We start from the raw sequence: 23,822 nt of genomic DNA on the forward strand, positions 1-23,822 counted from the left end.
TTATAATCATCCTTCCAGGATAGGTCTGGAAGGTTGAGCATATATCCAATCTTACTTCATAATGTCCTGAACCCCTGAATAATCTTGTCTGCAACAATAAGTAAAAAGTTGGTATTTGCAACAACCAAAAAAGGAATTATTTTACACTAGGTTTTATGGATCTTTTCCCCATTTTTTTCTTCTTCCCTCCCTTGGAGTTCGTCAATGTTCTGTTGTTGTTGTTTAGTCATTTTTCAGTTGTGTCTGACTCTTTGTGAACCCCTTTAGAGTTTTCTTGGAAAAGATACTAAAGTGGCTTGTCATTTCCTTCTCCACAATGCCATGCAGAATGAATCAATGAGCATATATTATTAATCTTACTATAGAAAGTACTGGAAGCACAAATGGAAAAGCAAAATAGTCCCCGTTCTTAGGGTGCTCATATTCTAATGTAGCAAACAACACACATGGGAGATTTCTGCCACAAGTCAAATGGAAAGGCTCAGGGTATTCAGGATACAGTAGCTAAGCAGATAGCAATACATCTTTTAAAATGTCATTTCCACCAATAAAACCTTGTTTCTGATGTTAAACCATTTGACAATTCCAAGGACTTCAGTGGCAAGTGTTCAGTAGCTGTGGTTGCTGAAAAGATCAGAGCTGCATATTTGCAAAGATTGTTTCCTTGAACTGGTTGTGGGAGCTATGAAGAAGGGTCAGTGGTCAAGAGGGGTCCAGAGAATGGAGGAGAGGATGCTACTATTCTTTAAGTTTACCTTTCCACTAGAGGTAGTTGGCATTTTGTGTTGGTAATGATGGAGAATGTAGCAGGTCATCTCCATAATGACTACTGGAGTAATTTATTCAGTTCCTACCTTCTTCCTATCATTTGACTATAATTACATCCCTGATGTAATTACATCAATTACATGAGGACTCAAAAGAGAAAAGGCTCCCTTAGAACCAATGTTTCTGATACTTCTGTTATTTGTATCTAATGTCAGAACACCATACTTCACCCAGAAACAAGTCATTTCTCTCTGGAGCTACCTGCATTATTTCTGGCAGTAGTAACATAAATCACAGAAGAGTATATCGATATGCTTGAAAGACACAGCCAGTTGAAGTAGCTGTGAGGGAGCCAAATGATATATCTTGACAGCACCATCATAAATTAATTTCACACAGATCATAGAAATTGTCAGAACCCGTGGAGGTTCATGTCAATGAGTGACAATTCTTTCTTCTCTAGCCAAAACCTAAAATGATTCTCCGTTTTTCCCTTCAAATTCTTCACATGATGTGTTGCTGACAATCAGTTTTCTTAGTAGAGCTTGTAAATCATTAGTCCTAAGGTAAGCAGCATATGTAGCAAGGAATCCTTGCCGATATTGGGATAGACATTTCCCAAAAGGCAGTATGACTGACCCTCAACTTTAAGATGGGGAAACAAGATTGCACAGTGATTGGTAGAACATGACTGTTGACTGCAAATATTATATGACAGGCTATTCTATAGAAGAGGGATCAGCCATGCTGTACTTGACAATGCAGAAGAAAGTTGCAGAAGCAGATTTTTAGCTCAATAAGGAAAACTTTCTTAATATTTACAACTACATGAAACTGCAATGACCTGTTCTAAGAAGTAGTGTGTTCCTTATCACTGAAAGTCTTCAGTGAATGACAACCTGAAGGGATTACTCCCTGGAAAAATAAGCACTTATTAAATGTTTTATTTGTTCATCTGGGGGGGGGGGGGGGGGGAGGAAGATTTCTTTTTCTTACTTTTTTTTTTTAAATTAAAGCTTTTCATTTACAAAGCATATGCATGGGTAATTTTTCCAACATTGACCCTTGCATAACTTTTTGTTCCAAATTTTCCCCTCCTTCCCCTCACCCCCTTTCCTAGGTAGCAGGTAGTCCAATACATGTTAAATATGTTGAAATACATGTTAGAGCTAATATATTATACATATTTATACAGTTATCTTGTTGCACAAGAAAAATCAGATCAAGGAAGAAAAAGAAAAATCTGAGAAAACAAAATGTAAGCAAATAACAGAGAGAATAAGAATGCTACATTGTGGTCCATACTCTGTTCCCATGGTTCTCTCTCTGGGTGTAGATGGCTCTCTTCATCACTGCTCAAGTGGAACTGGTTTGAATCATCTCATTGTGGAAGAAGAGCCACATCCATCAGAACTGATTGTCGTATAATCAGTCGTCTTGTTGCTGTGTATAGTGATCTCCTTGTTCTGCTCATTTCACTTAGTATCAGTTTATGTAGGTCTCTCTAAGCCTCTCTGAAATCATCCTGCTCATCTTTTCTTACAGAACAATAGTTTTCCACAGCATTCATATACCACAATTTATTCAGCCATTCTCCAATTGATGGGCATCCACTCAGTTTCTATTTTCTATCCAACTACAAACAGGGCTGCCACAAACATTTTTGCACATACAGGTCCCTTTCTCTCCTTTAAGATTTCTTTGGGATATAAGTAACACTGCTGGATCAAAGGATATGCACAGTTTGATAACTTTTTGAGCATAGTTCCAAACTGCTCTCCAGAATAGTTGGATCCATTCACAGTTCCACCAACAATGTATCAGTACTGGGGGGAAATTTCTTTTGGGCTTCTGAAGTCCCTTCCAGATCTATGATTCTGAGTTGTTTAGTCTCTCAAACATTATAGGAGAGAAGTTATAGTTATGAAGAACCTCAGAATTCTACCTAGAATTTGACTCCTTAGGACATACTACTTAGGGAAGAATAAACCTCTAGAATTCTAAAGAAATGTGGTTTGCACCAACTTATTTAATCTGTCAAACTCTACTGCCTAGCATTATCTAAAATGGAACTCACATCCTAGAGTTGGGTCAAGGGTGATATCAAAAGAACCTTTAGACCAGAGACTTTCTGGTTAGTTTTGCAAATACGCCATCAATTTTTGACTTATCACTCATTCCCTCTAATCATGAGCTATGAAAAAGGAATCATTCTAGTTTCTTCAAGTAGATTAAAAGATTCTGCTCTCAGAATTCTTCCATAAGGTATTCCTACAAAGAGAAAGCAAAACACATAAATTTTCCCAGTTCTGTTTTATTTATAATCACTTTCATAATACCTCCTTGTTTTGATCTGACTCCTTTCTTCCAAAGGACTTGACCTCATTCTCATCTCCCTCATATTTTACCTCTCCCCACACAATGATATGGAATATAATTATGTCCATTTCACATTCATTCCTTCTTTCCAACAAACAGTTTTAAGGTACTGAAGGTAGTATAAAACTATGACACTGTTCCTGCTATATGGAAAGGAAAACTAACAAAATGACCTGTATAACTTCACATAATGGATCCGTGGTAAAGATAGGATATCATCTGGATAGTCTGTCACTTATTCTAGTCCTCTACACTCCCCGACTTCCATGTGGGTTATCAGGGCTAGGTTTTGCTGATGATCTGGCACTTGTCATTCTGGACTGTGGCTATGATTCTCCCTCTCCCAAGGCAGTTAGCTGCCCTACCTGAGGCCCTCCGAGGTCTGGCACTTCCCTGGGCTCACACACAAGGCCCAGAAGGAGAACTCAGACATAAGTGTTCTTGAGTACAAGCCAGCACATTCTCCACTACACCATGCTGCCATGTGGTACACAACTGGCCCAAACAAATGAATGGCTGTGGCTCCAGATTCTGCGATTATCTTGACAGGAAGCAGGATGGAAGTCTGCTAGATGGGACTCATGAGCTTGCTGACGTGACTTCCTGGTGTGCCAAGATCTCTTGACAGCTCCTGTATACTTCAATCAAGCAGTCCAGTCGGGGCTTGGCACTCTAAAGTCCAGAGAGGAGAAATATAGTCAGAACTAATGATTTTGGGAGGTTATTAGTACCCTGAAAGACAAAACAACTCAGTCTACCAGTTTCACAAAAAGCTCTATCTTTATATGTAAATACTATAAACTTCATCCAGTCGTTAATTAAAATATTTATTAATTAGCTATTTTATACCAAGTACTGTGGTGTTTCAAAGGTATTTAAATCACCACCTAATTTCTCAAAGAATTTATCACCTGACCTGAATTCAGAGAGGTAAGGCATCTGGGTTGACTCACCTGGAAGACAGGTACTACTTGTGACACCCCCTGTGGTTCTACTGGGTCCTTCAGTAAAATGCACAGGTAGTAGATCACCTTTTGCTGTAAGAGAATAAACCAAATGGTAGAAGCACAAATATAGCACGTAGCTGAAAGTCACCTTCAAAGGGCTACCTTCCCAATAGGTAATAAATATGTTTAAAATGTACATGACAGTAACAAGATGGGGGAAAGTGATAACATTTTCTAGACTGGCAACACAGCAAGACTGCACAAAACCCAGGCTAGAAGATGTCTGAAGTAATTCCCTAATTACTCATCTACAATAAAGGCAATAATGGATTTCCTAACCCCCAGAATTGTCATGAGAGTTTTATAAACTATAGAATAATGTATATGTACGATTCTGTAATAACAAGATCATACATTTTAAAATGCATACTGCAAAACCAGTGTGTTGCCTACTTCATGAAGACGATGGGCAAATCATTCCACTTCTCTTGGCTTCGTTTGCAAAATAAATTCAGATCTGATGATTCCCCAAGATCCCTTCCAGCTATGATATTCTATATACAAATAAGAACTTGATTTTTCTCTTTGGAACTGGTCCTCAAAGTAAGCACAAAATAAAGCCTTCACTGTGAAAAAGTGCATGCGTATTTTCTGGCCATTAAATGAAGGCTGAATCTACCTGATACATTAAAAAACAACTCTATATTGTCACCAACTCTATATATCTGGATTTTAAGGAACACTCAGGGTTCTAGGAACATTCCAAAGGTGCCAAAAAAGTACTTACCATATAAATGGCTTCATTGATGACAACATCCTTCACCTTGCCCATCTCAATGAAAGTTGTACTCTCTTTTCCTGAGGCATAGGATGAGGTCATTTGGATGCCAAGAGAGCCAATGATCAGTAGGGTTTCTTGATCAATCTTCACAAAATGGAGGTAACCAAGCAAGCCTAGAAGAGTGATGAAGATAGCAGCAGAGAGGACCATGCTGTTCTGAGGAAAGAAGAGAAAAGGAGCCAATGAGAAAACTGCACCAGATTTTATATGTCTTCATCATCCTAGCTATGACCAAATTGGCACAACACCACAAGATAATACGTAGGTCCAGTAGTGGGAAGTTAAGAATTCCTCCCTAGCAATAATAAGGAGATAAAGGAAATGAGAAGAACAGGAGGAAAGAGATGCCAGGAAGACTGTACAATGTAGCCTTTGTACCATTACCAAAACCAGAAGTTTTTCCTCCAAAGAGTTAAATATTGGAACTTCGGTCTTTCTCCTTTAGTGTTTCAGTGTTGCCTGAGCACAACTGGTTCATTCATTCAATTAGAATATAGGACTGCCTTATACTATTGTAGGATACAAAAAGGGAAATTAGAGCTCTACAATCATATTATTTAAACTACTCAACTGTAGTTTTACTAATTGGATGATTAGATAGTTGTTTCCTGCTAGAACAGGTACTCATACCTACAGTCCCAAACCTTGGATTGCTCAGTCTTTCAGTTGCTGGTTGATGGTGTTGCATCCAAACAACTCGTTATATAACGACCTATCCCCTGAATTTCAATTCATCAAGCATTTATTAGGTAACTGAGTTAACATGCAATTAATTACTATGTGCGAAGCACTGTGTCTACTTAGGGAGACAAAATGTACAAACAAGATATAAAGAGGATAAATTGTAGATAATCAACATAAGAAAGATACCAGCATTAAGAGTGATAAGAAGTCTTCTTAGAGAAAGTGAAACTAACTGAGCTTCGAAAGAAGCCAGGGAAACCATAGGCAAAGAGGGGAGGAAAAAATTCCAAACAAGGGGAAATCAGCGAAAATGCCCAGAAGTAAGAGGTGAAAATGTGTCCAATGCAAGGAATGGCAAAGAGGCCAGTGTCACTGAATTACTATGATGAAAGTGTAAGAAAACTGGAACTGTATGAGGACTTTAAAAGTCAAAGGATGCTATATTTGATTCTAGAAGTAACAGAAAGTCACTAAAGTTTGAGGAGGGGGAGTGACATGGTCTCTGCCCTTTATCACTTTGACAACTGTAGAGTATGAACTGAAGTAAGGTGAGAATTACAGGAAACAAACTGCCAGGCTATTGCAATAGCCCAGGTATGAGGTAATGAAGCCCAGGATGATGGCGCTGTCAGAAGAAGAGAAGCATATGTGAGAGATGCTACAAAGAAAGAAATGAGAGGACATGGCAAATGACAGAATACACAGCATGGGAGAGAGGAAGAGGGAAGAAATAAGATGTTGAAGATGACTCCTAGGCTTAGAGCCTGGGTGACTGGAAAGACAGTGATGCCCTTGACATTAACAGGAAAGTTACAAAAAGAAGAGGATTTGAGAGGGAAAGATAATAAGGTGGCTTGGACATACCATTGGGTGGTAAGAAATGAGAATGGAGATCAAGAGAAAAATAAAGGGGAGCAAATTTGAGAATCATCTACATATAGAGATGATAACTGAATCCCTGGGAGGTAATGGAATCACTAAGTGAAGAAGGCCCAGGACAGAGCTTTGGGGACAACCACAGTTAGTGGCTGCCACCTGAATAAAGATCCAGCCAAGAAGATAAAGAAGGAGCAGGTAAGAGGAGAACCAGAAGAGAGCAGTGCCACAAAAAGCTTGACAGAAAAGAGAGTATCAAGGAGAAGAAGGTGATTGATAGTGCCAAAGGCTGTGGAAAGGAAAAGAAGGATGAAGATTGAGAAAAGATTATTAGATTTGTCACTTTAAAATTTGGAGAGAGAAGTTTCAGGTAAATGATGACACTAGAAGCCAGAATGCAAGAGTTAATATAAGATGAGAAAAAAAGGAACTGAAGGCACATCTTTTATAAGCAGCTTTCTCAAGAAGTTAAGATATGAAAAAGAGAAAACCTATGGGATGACAGCTAGAGGGGATGGATGGATCAAGTGAGGATTTTTTGAGTAAAGAGGGAGCATGGGCATGTTGTAGGCAGCAGCAAAGCAGTCAGTAGATAGGGAGAGTTGAAAATCAGAAAAAGAGCAGGGATGATAAAGGGACAATCTACTAGAGAAAATGGAATGGAATGAGGTGCCTAATTCAGAATGTAGTGGCTCCTGGTAAGAAGGTTCTCTCATCATGCAGAGACAAAGAAGAGAGAAGAAGAGAAGAAGGAGTTCTAGGTAAATGGATTCAATTTTTTCAGGGAAATATGAGGGGGATGGACAACTATGAGACGTATGAGGGATGAAAAAGTTTGGAAAAGCTGCTGTGGTATGAATCAATTAGGTAGTGTAAAAAAGATTGCCTTGCTGTAGTGAAAGTCCAGTTGAAGTTATGTCACAAGAAATAGGGACAGTGAAGGAAGGGAAAACAATTCTGCAGAGAACGGTCAGGAAGACTTTGTCATCAAGAGGAAGCCAAAGTCTCAGTGAGTACAAAGAGAGTGAAAAATGAAAAGGTTTAAGAAGAAAGTAAGTTTCAAATTATGGAGCATTCTAGAGGACACAATAGAAGAGATGGGAAGTTTTAGAATAGAAAACTGGAGGTTGAGAGACAGTGGAGGGGTCAGAGATGTGGGGGGTATTACATTGAGGAGATAGGAATAAGGAGTGACCGATGGGGAACAGACAACAGAGTTTGAACAATGACAGTGGTTCAGAATTATTGTATAACAGGATAGAAGTTTATTAATCATATGCCGATTTACACTGCCCTCAAGTTCTGGGGTTACAAATACCAATATAAAATCCTTGCCTTCAAGAAAATTATATTCTACTGAGAAAAACAAGTATACTGATAAGTGGTTGGAAAATATATAGAAAATAAGCACAAAGCAAGAGAATGCCCCATTTCTGATATGTCCCATCTATCTGATAGGCCCAAGGATAGCAACAATTCATTTCTCTAACCCTTTAAATTTTTCAAAGCACTTCTCTCACAACCACTGAGACTCAATCAATATTACCAATATTATTATCTTCTTTTAACAAATGAGAAAACTGACACTGGCATAAGTCAATTGATTCGAACATGATCACAGTAACTATGTGGCTAGATTCAAACCCAAATCTCTTGACTCCAAGTGAAGAATTCTATCCACCAATCTCATGGTGCCTCAATGGTGATTCTCCTTTTTCTGTCTAATACTCATTATTAAATGTCTTTTCTTGATATCCTTTTTGTCTACCTGAAGAAACTTTCCTATAGCCATCACTCCCTCCTAGTTCTGTTCTGTCTTACCACAGGTCAGTTAATGTATTCCTTTATAGATGCACTCTGAATCTGATCATACTATGATCTCCCGTCTAGTTCCTAATACATTATGAACTGCCTCTTTTTCTTGCCTGTTTTGATGATAATTTTGTTATAGTGAGATCTTATAGGGTCCCCTTTTAAATTTTTTTTTCATTAATTTTCTTGATATTCTTATTTTGCTTCTCCAGATGAATTCTTTTTATTTTCTAGCTCTATGAAGTAATAATTTAATAGTTTTGATTAGTATGAACTATATCGAAAAGAGAGTGACAAACCCTTTTTATAAAAATTTCCTTTTACTTTTTAAAATCCTTATCCTGTCCCCCCATTCCCATGGTAATAGCACAAAAATCTTTCCAGTCTTTTCACCATAAAGAAATTAATATATATAAAACAACTCTTTACCTATATATAGGTGTGGATATATATATATATATATATATATATATATATATACACATATATATATATATACATACATACATACACACACATACATATATCCACAGTCCCATTTTTGCCCAAAACTCATGTAAAATAGGATACAATGCAATTCACAATAAATTGAAGCGAGGGATTATTTCTTTCACAGCTATAAGAGGAAGTTATTAAATGTATAGTAGTGAAGCAACAAAAAAGATGATTTACACAGATTCATGAGTAGGAGAAAGAAAAATGTCATATGTGTAATGTATGCTGAAGAAGAGTATATAAACAGGCCAGAGAGTTGAGATTATGGATTAATAAAATGCCAAAGGCACAACCAAGAAACCTTTTTTGGTACTTTTTATAAAAGCATATATTTTAGTAATACTAATAATAATAGCTGGTATTTATATAGAACTTTAAGGTTTATAAAGCACCTTACAAATATTATTTTACCTTCTTAACAACTCTGAGAGGTAGGTGCTATTATCTCCATCTTACAGATGAGGCAACAGGCAATGAGAAGTTAAATGACTAGCTTAGGGTCACACAACTAGTAAAATGAGTATAAGCTTAGGTCTTCCTGATTCTAAATCCTCTAATTCTCCACTACATATAGGTAATTATTTTGTAATGCAAGTAGTATAGTGAAGGAGAAAGACAGCAGCTGTGCTGTCGTAGTAAAGAAGATGCTAGGCTCAAAACACTAACTACCTCTAACAATATCTGTGCAACTCTGTACAAATCATTTAAGCCCTCTCTGTGTCTCAGTCAATTCTAGGATTTATCTAATTAAAGAGTTGCAATTTGCATTGATAGCTGTAGTTCTACGACACAGAATAAAAAGAAGTAATGAGGTACCAAATTAATGATTCAGACAATAAGTGATATATAAATTGTAAGGAGGATCTCTCTGGACTGGGATATTTTTAGAAGATTTCCTGGAGACCTGAGTTGGTGATTTTTGAAGACCAGGAAATAAGAAGATATATAGTGATAGATACTCTAGACTGTGAAAAACAGGCAGAACAGCAATGACAATGTGTGAATGCAAACAGAATATGGGGAGATGGGGGGCATAAAGCAATAAGTGAGAGAAAATCTCTCAAGTGAAGGGTTTATAGAATATTAATTTGGAGGATTAAAGTAGGATCAGACTTTGAAAGGCCTTAAATTTTGGATGAAGAAGATGGTAATTTTCAGGAACACAGAAGTTATCAAGTGGAGTCAAGGAAGCTAGGTGCCAGAGGAGATAATGCTAGACTTTGAGTTAGGAAGACCCATGTTCTAATCTTGCTTGTAAAACAAGCAGAACCAGGAATACATTGTACACAATAATATCAAGAAATGTGCCATAATCAACTATGAAAGACTTGGTTCTTCCCAGTGGTTCAGTGATCCAAAGCAATCCCAACAGACTTTGGACAGAAAATGACATCTACATCCAGAAAAACAACTAAGGAGAATGGGTATAAATCAACAAATGCTATGTTCATTTTTTTTGTTTTTGTCTTTTTATCTCTCAATAGTTTTTCCCTTTTGCTTTGATTTTTTTCTCCCAACACAATTCATAAAACAATGTATATTAGAAATAAATAAATTTACTAGGAAAAAATAATCTTGCCTGTTTTTGGTTAAGTTATTAGCTCTGTGTTAATGGACAACAAGTCACTTAGCCTCTCCTAGCCTTATGGATCATCTACCTCACAGGGTTATTCTGAGGTACAAATGAGATAATATATGTAAAATGTCTCGCAAATCTTAAAGGAATACGAAGATGTTAGATATTATGAGGCCAAAGAAGAGCTGGGTTTGAAATTAAGAATACCTAGGCACCAATATCACTCTAATACTTTTTAGTATATAATACAGGATAAGTTATTTAATCTCTCTATGAGCCTCAACAAATAAATCAATCTTAAGGAGTTGTCTAAGTTGTCTAAATCAGATAGTATCTCTCAGGAGGGAGAAGAGGAGACCAGAATATAGAGAAGACAGAAAACCATATCACAGAAGAATGGGTCGTTTTAACCTAGAAAAGAAAAAAAAGAGAGAGGCATTATAATACCAAACACTTAAAGGACTGTCCAGTAGAAGAGGATATATAGACTTGTTCTATGTTGTACCAGAAGGCAAAACTAAAAGCTGTGGTAAATCAATCAACAAGTACTTAGTAAGATCCACTATATTAAGATAATGGGAAAACAATGAAAAAAGTAAAACAATCCCTATCTTCAACGAGTTTGCCTAGATTTTGTAAGGGAAAATATGTGGGCACATAAGTAAATACAATACATATGCCAAATAAATGAGCTATTTTGGATGGAAATAAGGAAAGGTCTGCTATACAAAGTAGTACCTGATCTAAGTTTTTGAAGAATGTAAGAGATTCTAAGATAAGGCCTTAAGAATGGCATGTGTTTCAGGCACAAAGAACAGGAATGGAGAAAAGACATGAGATATCTAGTGTGAGGAATAGCAAATAGCCCAGTTTGGCTTGATTGCAGAGTTAAGTAGAGTAATGGTAAATATGGATAGATAGGTTGGGTCCATATTATAAAGGACTTAAAATGTCAAATAGAAGTTTATATTTTATTTAAAAGGCAATGGAGGACTGGAAAGCACCCCACCACTCCTCAATTGTCTTTTCTATGAAATCTATTATGAGTGCTTTGGACAATTCTTCACTGAAGCCAAACATCCAAGTAAACCCAAGGCTCTGACAGGATCAGAAATGCTGGAATGGGTAACAAAGATTTTAAGCTTGATGGACTAGAAGAAGCATATTTGGATATACTTCTAATATATGACAGCTCCTACGGCTCAGCTGGGAATATTGGGTGGTCAATGCTCGACTTGTAAAGGACAAAAACAAACTTTTCTCAGCAACATGAACTGAACAGAATGCACATTGTTTTTATATACAATTTGAGATCCCAATTCTCTGCTAATTTGGCCCTGAAGAGAACAGGCTGAAGTGGGTATAATTATTTTTATAAATATAAGCTAATTATGAAATGAAATGTAACATGGTCAGTTAAAAAGGGGAGAGGAAAAAAAACTTTAAATAAAGGCAGTGGAAAGCTTTCTGAGGGGATGTTAAATAGACAGAGCTTTAGGAATATGTTATGGGTGCAACCTGCTGCTAGTGGCTGCGGGGGATCTAACTCTGACCAGCAAAAACAGATCCCTTCATGTAAGAGAATGATAAGGATACAAGGAGACTGAGAGGCAGTTGCATTCTCTGACCTCTCTCCTCTTCCCTCTTGCCTCCAATTTATTTCATTCCCAATTCACAAGCCACATCGACATCAGTAAAGGCGATTTGCAATTCCTTCAAGGGTGTTGATTCACAGGCTCGAGGGCTTTCACACTTAGGCACGATCCTTAACAGGAATACACTTTCCAAATTACCTCAGAGGCCACGCCTGTTATCTCAAACTTAGAAGCTTTGTCTTTCCTGACTCTCAAACCCAACTCCATAACCCCTTCTCGTCCCGTCCCGGGCCACGCATGCACCTTCTCCCCAGCATCCTCCCCTTGAGAGGAGCTCCCATTTATGCTGCATCTATATCTCGCGAGTCCTTCTTATTTGATTTTGTTTGCGCACGCCGCCTCCGCCTTGGGAGGCAGCTCCTGGCCGGCAGGGATTGTTTCTGCCTTTCTGTGCATCCCCCGCGCTTGGCTTTGAGTCTCTCACACCCATTGGGCGTTTGGGGAAACGACTGCCGGCTCTGCTGCTGTTTCGGGAATACCCCGCTCCCGCTCCCCAGATACGGCCGGGACAATAAGCCGCGCACAGGCCCGTGGGCCAGACCCCGCGCATACTAAGCACTTCACCACTGTTACCTCGCTCCCGACCACGCTGAGAAGCAGGCGCTGTCACTACTACGCTCGTTGCCCAGAGGAGGAGAAAGCGCCCGCGGCCCGGCCAGGGGAAGGAGGAATCCCGCCGGCGCAGAAGGGGAGGGGCCGCAGAGTCGGAGCCCCGCGCAGCGGCGCAGCGCCCGTACCTGGCAGAGAGCGAAGAGCCCGTAGGCCGCCAGCCACACGGAGCAGGTGGCGGCGGTGAGCGAGCGCAGCGAGAGCCGCGGGCAGCTGAGGCAGAACTCCCGGCAGGAGGGGGAGTAACAGCGGCGCTGGAGAGCCAGGTGACCGCCGTCTATGTCCGAGAAGTTGCGCGGCTCCTCCATAGCGCCGGACCTCGCGCTACCCTCGCGGCTAAGCCACGCCCTCTTGTCATTTACGCACTTCCGGCGAGGAGCGAGGTCCGACCCCGCCTCCGCCCGGGTCTCGCGATTCTTCGTAGAAACCTGTGCCCCGAAGGTGGCAAACGGTCCTTGCTGGTGGGACGTGACAGACGCTTTGAAAGAGGCCCCGCTTCCGTTTCCTGAGGGAATCAAGCCGCGAGCGAGGCCCGGGACGCTGAAGCTCTCCGGGCTGTAGGCGCAGTCTGTGGGGACCGCTAAACTTTAAAACTACAAAGCGGCCTCCCGAGGTCTGCGAGGGGAGCCCAGGCCTTCGGTAGAGAGTCCCGAAGGCGGGAGGAGGCGGACCCGCGTAGTCCGCTGTTTAGTCCGCCCCTCAGGCGGGGGACCCCAGCGCGGGCTTTTAATAGAAAGACATTCCCGAAACAGCCGCGTAGCCCACAGTCATTTACTCAAGGAAACCTTGAATGAGGAAGAAGCTCCGCCCTGGGCCTCCTACTGTCGGCCCAAATTCTTCCCTGGGACGTGTGAGGATGACTGGGCTCCCGGGCACTAAGATGCCGCGCGTTAGCCACGCTCCTCGGAGGCTGCCTCTTTTCAGTAGTAAGCTGCCTCCCTGATGTAAAAATGGCGAGTGGGGCCAGAGTGTACGTGCTGGCAAAGCTACCGCTGGTGGGAAGAAACTTTCTGGTCCCAGCATGCCTCTGATAGCAAATGCTGCACCCGACACAAGTTGCCCTTTTTTTTTTTTTTTAATCCAAATCTATAATCGAACAAAAATAAATATAGAATTGAAGACTATCTCTACTGAACAAATAAACAAGAATAGATTAGATACACATGACACAGTAATGACTACTGTAATCTGGTATTTGATGAATCCCCAAATTCCAGCTTCTGGGATAAGAACTCACTTTTTTTTTTTTTTTTCCATTTTCTTTTCTTTCTTTCTTTTTTTTTTTTTTTACCATTTTTTTATTTATTTAATAGCCTTTTATTTACAGGATATATACATGGGTAACTTTACAGCATTAACTACTGCCAAACCCTCTTGTTCCAATTTTTCACCTCTTTACCTCCCCACCCTCCCCTAGATGGCAGGATGACCAGTAGATGTTAAATATATTAAAATATAAATTAGATACATAATAAGTATACATGACCAAACTGTTATTTTGCTGTAGCAAAAAGAATCAGACTCTGAAATATTGTACAATTAGCCTGTGAAGGAAATCAAAAATGCAGGTGTGCATAAATATAGGGATTGGGAATTCAATGTAATGGTTTTTAGTCATCTCCCAGAGTTAAGAACTCACTTTCACAAAAATTGCTGGGGAAACTGGAAAATGTCAGAAACTCATCTTAGACCTACATCTCATACTCCATATCAAAATAAGGTCAGAATGGGTTCATGATTTGGGGGTAAAGGGTGGTACCATAAGCAAATTAGGAGAGCAGTTTGGAACTATGCCCAAAGGGTTATAAAACTGCATTCCCTTTGACCCAGCAGTGCCACTCCTGGGTCTATATCCCAAGGAAATCCTAAAGAAGAGAAAAGGGCACACATGTGCAATAATATTTGTAGCAGCTCTTTTTGTGGTGGCAAAGAATTGAAAATGAGTAGATGCTCATCAATTGAGGAATGGCTGGATAAATTATGATATGTGAAAGTAATAGAATAGTATTGTTCTATAAAAAATGAGGACCAAGTTGATGTTAGAAAGGCCTGAAAAGATTTATAAGAACTTAAGCTGAATGAAACAAGCAGAACCAGGAATAAACTATACCTAATAATAGCAAGTAACAGAGATGATCAACTATTATTATACATATATAACCAGAAAAAAATAAAATAATTAAAAAACAATAAATAAGCTGGACTGAAGTTCTCTCTGGTAGAGTTGGCAATTTACCGATAAGCATCAATAATCCATTTAAATAACAGGCTATATTTCAGAATATGCCAATATTTTGTGGGAAGTATTTGTGGAATAGTGGAAACAACACTGGTTTCTAGTCTTAGTTCTTCTACCACTTAAGTAGCTAGGTGACCTTGAGCAAGTTAATTTTTTAAGTCCTCAGATTTCTCATCTATAAAATGAGAGGGTTGGTACAAATGGTGTTTCAGATTCTCTCAAGCTCTAACATTATATGTTTGATTTCTAATCGATATTCCTCCAGAATCTTATTTCCTGGTTGGTTGTGTGGCTTTTAAGAAGGAATGTTTATTTCTGTACAATGAGTTTGGAAAGAAAAACAAAAACCACTCCTTTTTGAGAAAACTCAATTTTTTAGTTCACAGTTATGAATTAAAAATAGTCTTACTACTGGGAAAACACTTTTACAGTCATAAGTTCTGATAAAGGCCTCATTTCCAAAATATGTAGAGAATTTATAAGAAATCAAGCCATTCTCCAGTTGAGAAATGGTCAAAGGATATGAATAGACAATTTTTAGATGAAGGAATTGAAATTGAAACTATTTCTAGCCACAGGAAAAGATGCTCCAAGTCATTATTAATCAGAGAAATGCAAATTAAGACAACTCTGAGATACCACTACACCCCTGTCAGACTGCTAGGATAACAGGAAAAAATAATGCTGAATGTTGGGGGGCTGTGGGAAAACTGGGACACTGATACATTGTTGGTGGAACTGTGAACAGATCCAACCATTCTAGAGAATGATTTGGAACAGTCTGATAACTGTACATACCCTTTGATCCAGCAATAAATTACTACTGGGCTTATATCCCAAGAAATTTTAAGGAAGGGAAAGGGACCTGTGTGTGCAAGAATGTTTGTGGCAGCCCTTTTTGTAGTGGCCAGATACTGGAAACTGAGTGGATGCCCATCAACTGGAGAATGGCTGAATAAATTGTGGTATATGAATGTTATGGAATATTATTGTTCTGTAAGAAATGACCAGCAGGATGATTTCAGAAAGGCCTGGAGAGACTTACACGGACTGATGCTGAGTGAAATGAGCAGGACCAGGAGATCATTATATACTTCAATAACAATACTGTATGATCATCAATTCTGATGGACGTGGCTCTCTTCAACAATGTGATGAACCAAATCAGTTCCATTTGTTCAATAATGAATAGAACCAGCTACACCCAGCGAAAGAACTCTAGGAAATGAGTGTAAACCACTACATAGCATTCCCAATCCCTCTATTTTTGTTTGTCTGGAATTTTTGATTTCCTTCACAGGTTAATTGTACATTATTTCAAAGTCCGATTCTTCTTATTCAGCAAAATAACTATGGATATATATGTATATATATATATTTATACATACATATAGTGTTGTTAACATATACTTTAACATATTTAACATGTATTGGTCTACTTGCCATCTGGGGGAGGGGGTGGGGGGAAGGAGGGGAAAAGTTGGAACAAAAGGTTTTGCAGTTGTCAGTGCTGAAAAATTACCCATGCATATATCTTGTAAATAAAAAGCTATAATAAAGGGGGAAAAAAGTCTTACTAGTGAAAGTAATTTTTAAAAGTATTTCATTCTCAAGTATAAATAAATGCTGGAAAAAGCTTCAAGACTTATTCTGCTAGTTAAATTTCTACATCTCAAGTTCTCTTACAAAATCTAGTTCCTCATTAAAATTCATTTACTTGTCACTTCCTTGGGCCCCATATAAAGTATAAGAAGTTACAAGACCTAAATAGGGAACAATCAGAGATCTCTTAAAAACTTAGAACAGACATTAAAGCTTCCTGGAGGGTACAAGAGGGCAACTTACAGCAACAATAAGAAATTGGCATTTTGTCAGATCTTTGTAGTAAATAGATTTTTCTAAGGAGTCCAAAAGTCTTATGTAAAGAACAACCAAAGAACATGTCCAACTCCTTACTCAGCAGGGTTTAACAGTAATCAACAACAAACATTTATTGAGGCCTACTATCTGAATTGCCTGAGGACAGGTATTAAAGGAGATATAAAGATAAAAATGGAGAAATAGCATGAAAAACAAACATTAAACTTTTTCTTCCTCTTTGCCTCTTAAGCTTTCTCTTCTCTTTAGGCCTGAAAGCAGTGTTTCAGCCAGGGAAATGATGTTTCTCTTGCTTGACCAAACCTGATCAGGTCCTGTTCATAGGATGCCCCCATTTCATATCTCTAGCCAAGTCATCAGTTAGATTGGAACCTCCATGATGACAGGGATCGTCCTCTGAAAACAACATTGGCTGGTGTACTTCTGGGTACTAGTAGAAGAGGAGATGGATTTTCAAATAGGGGTTGACCTGGTCACTATTGGTTTTCTCTGGTATACCTGAGTCATGTTTCTCTCCTAAGGAGAATTAGGGATTTTCTTAGAAATATATCATGATGACTAAAAACCATTACATTGAATTCCCAATCCCTATATTTATGCACACCTGCATTTTTGATTTCCTTCACAAGGTAATTGTACAATATTTCAGAGTCTGATTCTTTTTCTACAGCAAAATAACGTTTTGGTCGGGTATACTTATTGTGTATCTAATTTATATTTTAATATATTTAACATCTACTGGTCATCCTGCCATCTAGGGGAGGGGGTGGGGGGGGGGAAGAGGTGAAAAATTGGAACAAGAGGTTTGGCAATTGTTAATGCTGTAAAGTTACCCATGTATATATCCTGTAAATAAAAGGCTATTAAATTAAAAAAAAAAAAAAAGAAATATATCATGAAAAATTTGCTACCTCCAAGTGTAATGCCTTACCATAAGCGGGAGGAGGGTTGTGAAGGGACCTTTTGGCTTAAGTTGATTTGCAGGTTTCTTTAATTAGCAACACTACTAGATAAAGGAAGTTTAGGGAGCCAATGTTGTTTCCAGAGGAAGATCCCTGTCATCATGGAGGTTCCAGTCTAGCTGATGAGTTAAAACTATATTGCAAAACTGAGGCAAAATAGAGATTAGAGAGTTATAATTATTAAATTTATTGGAGAGTAAGTCAATTGACTGGATCGGACTCTCGTCTCCAAGTATCTACTATCGAATGTGGGGTATGGAGATTCTTTATAGGGAGTCAGAAACAATGACATAATGGGGAGCAGGTGAGAATGAAATGATGGGGAGGCACTGGAAATGGGAAGGTTAACTGATATTCTGATGGGGAAAGGCATCTGGTATTCTAATACATTGGGATGGGGAGCAGCATCTGATATTCTAAAATATAAGTTCTTTTATCCTCATCAATTAATCTTATGATCAAGAGGGAAGGGTGGTATGATAGCCTGAGATTTGGGGCAGAATGACTAAGGTAGGGCAGTTCAAGGAGACTGTGGCATTACAATATCAGACATGGCAGCATTCCAACTATAATAGAGGGGATAGTATCAAACAAGGCCTACCTAACCTATCTAAGAACATTGAAAGGATTGACCCAAGCACAAAAGTCCCAGTCCAAGAACTGAGGATAAAAAACAAACCCAAGAGGTAAACTTAAAAGAGAATATAACTCAATAAGTACAGCAGAGCCTCAAAGAAAAAACAACTCGAGGTTCTACCTCACATTCATTATATTGGCAAAGATGACAAAGGGAAATAACAATTGTTGGAGGACAGGCATACTGATGCACTGTTGGCAAAGTTGTAAAGTGTCAAAACCATTTTAAAAGGCAATTTGGGATTGAAGCTGTACCCCAAAATTTATACTATGAACAATTGATATCATCACTTATATTAAAAACTCCATGTAGATCAAAAAAAGAGGTTAATGTACCATATATACAAAAATATGTTGTTGCTTCTTGTAAGATACTGGCTTAATTTGCCATTTCCTTCTCCAGCTCATTTTACAAATCAAGAACTGTGGCAAACTGCATTAAGTAGCTTGGTGGGGGTCACACAGCTGTAAGTGTCTGAGGTCAGACTTGAATTTAGGAAGATGACTCTTCCTAACTTCAGTCTTGCCACACTATCTACCATGCAACTTAGCTGCCCTAAAAAAAAAAAAAAAAAAAAAAAAGCCTTTTTTTGTTATTGTAAGTTACTTAGGAGAAAGGGAAAAGTAGGTACCCTAGGGAATAACTGAAGAAATTACAGCATATGAACATAATATTGCTCCTTAAGAAATAACAAAAGACTTATTTTTTAAAATTGTATTAACATGTTGAGTAAATTGAACAGAATCAGGTGAATAATTTTTATAACTATATCATTGTAAAGGAAAATAACATTGAAAGATTTAAGACTGATCAACATGTAATAACTAATCAATTAGGACTCTATTAGACTAATGATGAAATATACTGTTGATGCGGGAAAGATTCCAATCTTTGATTCCCAACCCCCCCTAGTTAATGTAAATTACCCTCTGACTCACAAATCCTGGTCCCTTTGAATTCCAGTAGAAGATCCGGACCTGTCCCAGCCCCACCCGGATCTGAGCCAACTTTGGGGCTACATCCCAAAGCCCCTCGAGCTAAGTCTCCGACTTAAAAGGACCACACTGGGAACCCCTCTTTGCAGAGATTCCAAACATGGTAGCCATGTGAGGACCCTCTGTCCACTGGACCCTCTGTCCAGTGCCCTCCTTATCTCTACCTTCACCTGTCTCCTACTTCTAAACTCAGTAATAAACCTCTTTTATTAATCTAGCTCTCTGGGCCAATAAATGCTTTTATTGGGAATTCCGCGCTGCTACTAGACCTCAAATACCGCCATATCCTTGCGCCGAATCCAAGGGGGTTGCAGGGGAACTCTGTTTGATTCCCTGTACCCCAAACTTGCCACTAGACCTTAACTAAACCCTAATTTCATTTAGGTACCCCAAATGTAGACCTCAACATGTGGTCTACACCTCAACATTTGGTTCCTGACCTCAACACTGTGATGGACTAAAAAAGCTAAATGAGAGATATTTTCAGACATGACCAAAGTATGGATTTGTTTTGTGTGACTATACTTTTATGAAGGAGTACTTTGGATGGTGGCAGAAATAAGGCAATGTACATATAGTAATAGTGATACTAAAATGACAAAAGAAATGATCAGTGAATAATTAAAAAAAATAAGAGCAGAAAGGGGGCAAAGACAAGTAGGGAAGTGATGGAACTATGTAGAAGCCATATTTTAAAATATGAAATATTACAAAAAATAAGTTGTACTTCATGGGTATTAATGGGTATGTTTTTATATATAGTTCTTTTATTTCTATACAAATGCTCATGTATATTGAGGTTTGTAATGTTCATAATAATGAAAAGGACAAATTTTTTTCCATTTAAGGTAACTACTGATAATATAAAATATTTAGGAATCTATCTGCCAAGGGAAAATCAGAAACTTTATGAGCAAAATTACAGACCACTTTTCACACAAATTAAGTCTGATCTAACCAATTGGAAAAATATTAAATGCTCTTGGATAGGGCAAGCAAATATAATAAAGATGACAATATTACCTAAACTAATCTATTTATTTAGCGCTATACCAATCAGACTCCCAAAAAGCTATTTTAATGACCTAGAAAAAATAACAACAAAATTCATATGGAAAAACAAAAGGTCAAGAATTTCAAGGGAATTAATGAAAAAAAAAATCAAATGAAGGTGGCTTAGCTGTACCAGATCTAAAATTATATTATAGAGCAGCAGTTACCAAAACTATTTGGTATTGGCTAAGGAATAGATTAGTTGATCAGTGGAATAGGTTAGGTTCAAGGGATAAAACAGTCAACAAATATAGCAACCTAGTCTTTGACAAACCCAAAGACCCCAGCTTTTGGGATAAGAATTTACTGTTTGATAAAAATTGCTGGGAAAATTGGAAACTAATATGGCAGAAACTAGGCATTGATCCATACTTAACACCGTATACCAAGATAAGGTCAAAATGGGTTCATGACCTAGGCATAAAGAATGAAATTATTAATAAATTAGAGGAATACAGGATAGTTTACCTCTCAGACCTGTGGAAGGGGAAGGTCTTTATGACCAAAGCAGAACTAGAGATCATTACTGATCACAAAATAGAAAATTTCGATTATACCAAACTGAAAAGTTTTTGTACAAACAAAACTAATGCAGACAAGATTAGAAGGGAAGCAATAAACTGGGAAAATATTTTTACAGTCAAAGGTTCTGATAAAGGCCTCATTTCCAAAATATATAGAGAATTAACTCTAATTTATAAAAAACCAAGCCATTCTCCAATTGAAAAATGGTCAAAGGATATGAACAGACAATTCTCAGATGAAGAAATTGAAACTATTTCTAGTCATATGAAAAGATGCTCCAAGTCATTATTAATCTGAGAAATGCAAATTAAGACAACTCTAAGATACCACTACACAACTGTCAGATTGGCTAAGATGACAGGAAAAAATAATGATGATTGTTGGAGGGATCGGAAAACTGGGACATTGATGCATTGTTGGTGGAGTTGTGAATGAATCCAACCATTTTGGAGAGTAGTTTGGAACTATGCTCAAAAAGTTATCAAACTGTGCATACCCTTTGATCCAGTAGTGTTACTACTGGGATTATATCCCAAAGAGATTATAAAGAAGGGAAAGGGACCTGTATGTGCACGAATGTTTGTGGCAGCCCTTTCTGTAGTGGCTAAAAACTGGAAACTGAATGGATGTCCATCAGTTGGAGAATGGCTGAATAAATTGTGGTATATGAAAATTATGGAATATTACTGTTCTGTAAGAAATGACCAACAGGATGATTTCAGAAAGGCCTGGAGAGACTTACGAACTGATGCTGGAGTGAAATGAGCAGGACCAGGAGATCATTATATACTTCAACAAAATACTATATGATGACCAGTTCTAATGGACCAGGCCATCCTCAGCAACGAGATCAACCAAATCATTTCCAATGGAGCAGTAATGAACTGAACCAGCTATGCCCAGAGAAAGAACTCTGGGTGATGACTAAAACCATTACATTGAATTCCTAATCCTATATTTATGCCTACCTGCATTTTTATTTCCTTCACAAGCTAATTGTACAATATTTCAGAGTCTGATTCTTTTGTACAGCAAAATAACGTTTTGGTCATGTATACTTATTGTGTATCTAATTTATATTTTAATGTACTTAACATCTACTGGTCATCCTGCCATCTAGGGAGGGGGTGGGGTAAGAGGTAAAAATTGGAACAAGAGGTTTGGCAATTGTTAATGCTGTAAAGTTACCCATGCATATATCCTGTAAATAAAAGGCTATTAAAAAAAAAAAAACAACATCTACTGGTCATCCTGCCATCTGGGGGAGGGGGTGGGGGGTAAGAGGTGAAAAATTGGAACAAGAGGTTTGGCAATTGTTAATGCTGTAAAGTTACCCATGCATATATCCTGTAAATAAAAGGCTATTAAAAAAAAAAAAAAAAATCCTCACTGTCATCCTCCATCTCAGGGTGTCAGAGGGAAAAATATCTAGCAGAGTTTCAAATAGTATGCTATAAAGATTACATGTTATCCTTAAATAGCTAGTTAGACTAAAAAAAAAGAAAATTCCACTCTCATTCATCTCTAGAGAAATACTTATCCTGGCATCAAAGTCTGAAGTACTGCATATAAGAGGATATTTAAATCACTGTTGAACAGAATACCTAATCCTTATTGGCTCTAAAGTTTCTGATCTGTTAATAAGAGGAAAACTCACTGTACAAGAGCTAGAATCATATGTTTTGTATTTTTCTTAAATTATCAAGTAGCTAGAATATGTATTTTTGCATTATCAAGTGCATTAGTAGTCTTGATTACTTTATTTAAATTCAGGAGATTGCCTTTGAAGCAGGAGTGAAACTGTTCTCTTTTCCTTAAAAATTATCACTGAGATTGTGTCTCCTTTTTTGATCAGGATCTCCCAGGCTCTAAGGAGTCTAAAGAGGCCCATCCTCCCAGGAGGAGAGAAGTAATACTATTCAACGGCAAATCAACTCCCATGGATCTTTTTGAAATTCTAAATTCTCATTCAATTGAGAAATCCTGATCTGATCAGCTCAGGTTGTCCCAGCTCCCCACCAAGATACCCATATAACAAGTTCCCTTAAACTCACTACTTGCAAAAGGCCTAAAGTAGCTTGCTCAGCTGTTAGGACTTTGCCTGCTGAGAATACTTTCTCAGCATAGGATCCCATTTTCCTAACAGGACTCTGCCACTATAGAAGTCAGTCTTTTAGCAAACTGATTTCTATCCAACATTTTGCAATTAATAATTCAGGAATTAGTGAATTCTTTCACTTTAAATCTGTGGCCTATTTAAAGGGGATTTTAAACAATTCTCTTATTGTTACTAACCTCATCACCACTGGGAATTGAGGGGATTCAAACCTCATCATTTTTGATTCCCTGAACGGGAATAGAGGGCAGCCAAATATCATCACCTTCAAAAAACACGAACTGTCCATTAAAAGGGGTTACACACAATTACCTCCTTTTTTAAAGATAGTGACTAGTTTCTAAGATTGCCCTAGGTCCCCTTAGATTCTCCAACTTTGACCCAGCTCTTTAATTATATGATCTTCCTGCCACCAAGAATTGCATTTTGCCTGCAACTTTCTTTTGCCCTACTTGGCTGCAAAGTCCAGACTAGCTTTCTGAAGGACTTCAGGACCAGCCCTAGTCTTTGGTCTTAGTGGAGGAGTGAAGGAGGTAGGAGGGCCATGTGGCTATCAAAGATGGAGCCTGGAATCTAGTGTCTTTTCTTGTGTCTGTGGCTGAGAGCTGCTGTTGAGAGCTGTGGCCTAGAGAGTGTTTGTTCCGAGTCTGAGACTCCCTTTAAATACTGCAGTACAATTATGTCACTACCTTACACTGAGCATGCACAACCACAATGAGCATGGGCAACTGTAGAACATTACATCACCATATTATCCTAAGTATTTGCCAACTAG

At 38.3% G+C, this 23,822-nt stretch overlaps 1 protein-coding gene across 1 annotated transcript; it reads right to left on the minus strand.

Annotated features, from left to right (window-relative positions):
* Window positions 1-2,530: 2,530 nt before the first annotated feature.
* On the minus strand, window positions 2,531-13,370 carry PIGH (phosphatidylinositol glycan anchor biosynthesis class H). The gene is made up of 4 exons (XM_031952785.1): window positions 12,771-13,370; window positions 4,882-5,091; window positions 4,101-4,184; window positions 2,531-3,819 (listed from the first exon to the last, which is right to left on the minus strand). Exons 1-4 carry the CDS (start codon window positions 12,948-12,950, stop codon window positions 3,727-3,729), a joined length of 567 nt encoding a protein of 188 aa, XP_031808645.1. The 5' UTR covers window positions 12,951-13,370; the 3' UTR covers window positions 2,531-3,726.
* Window positions 13,371-23,822: the final 10,452 nt, after the last annotated feature.

Source organism: Sarcophilus harrisii, chromosome 2, assembly GCF_902635505.1.
Source record: "Sarcophilus harrisii chromosome 2, mSarHar1.11, whole genome shotgun sequence".
Taxonomy (NCBI): Eukaryota; Metazoa; Chordata; class Mammalia; order Dasyuromorphia; family Dasyuridae; genus Sarcophilus; species Sarcophilus harrisii.

Excerpts from the sequence above, each read along its gene's own strand:
- PIGH (XM_031952785.1), bottom strand. The coding sequence starts at position 12,950 with ATGGAGGAGCCGCGCAACTTCTCGGACATAGACGGCGGTCACCTGGCT. Across the intron at positions 5,092-12,770 it reads GGCTCTTCGCTCTCTGCCAG|AACAGCATGGTCCTCTCTGC; the intron begins GTACGGGCGCTG and ends TTCTTTCCTCAG. Across the intron at positions 3,820-4,100 it reads AAGTAGTACCTGTCTTCCAG|AGTGCCAAGCCCCGACTGGA; the intron begins GTGAGTCAACCC and ends TCTGGACTTTAG.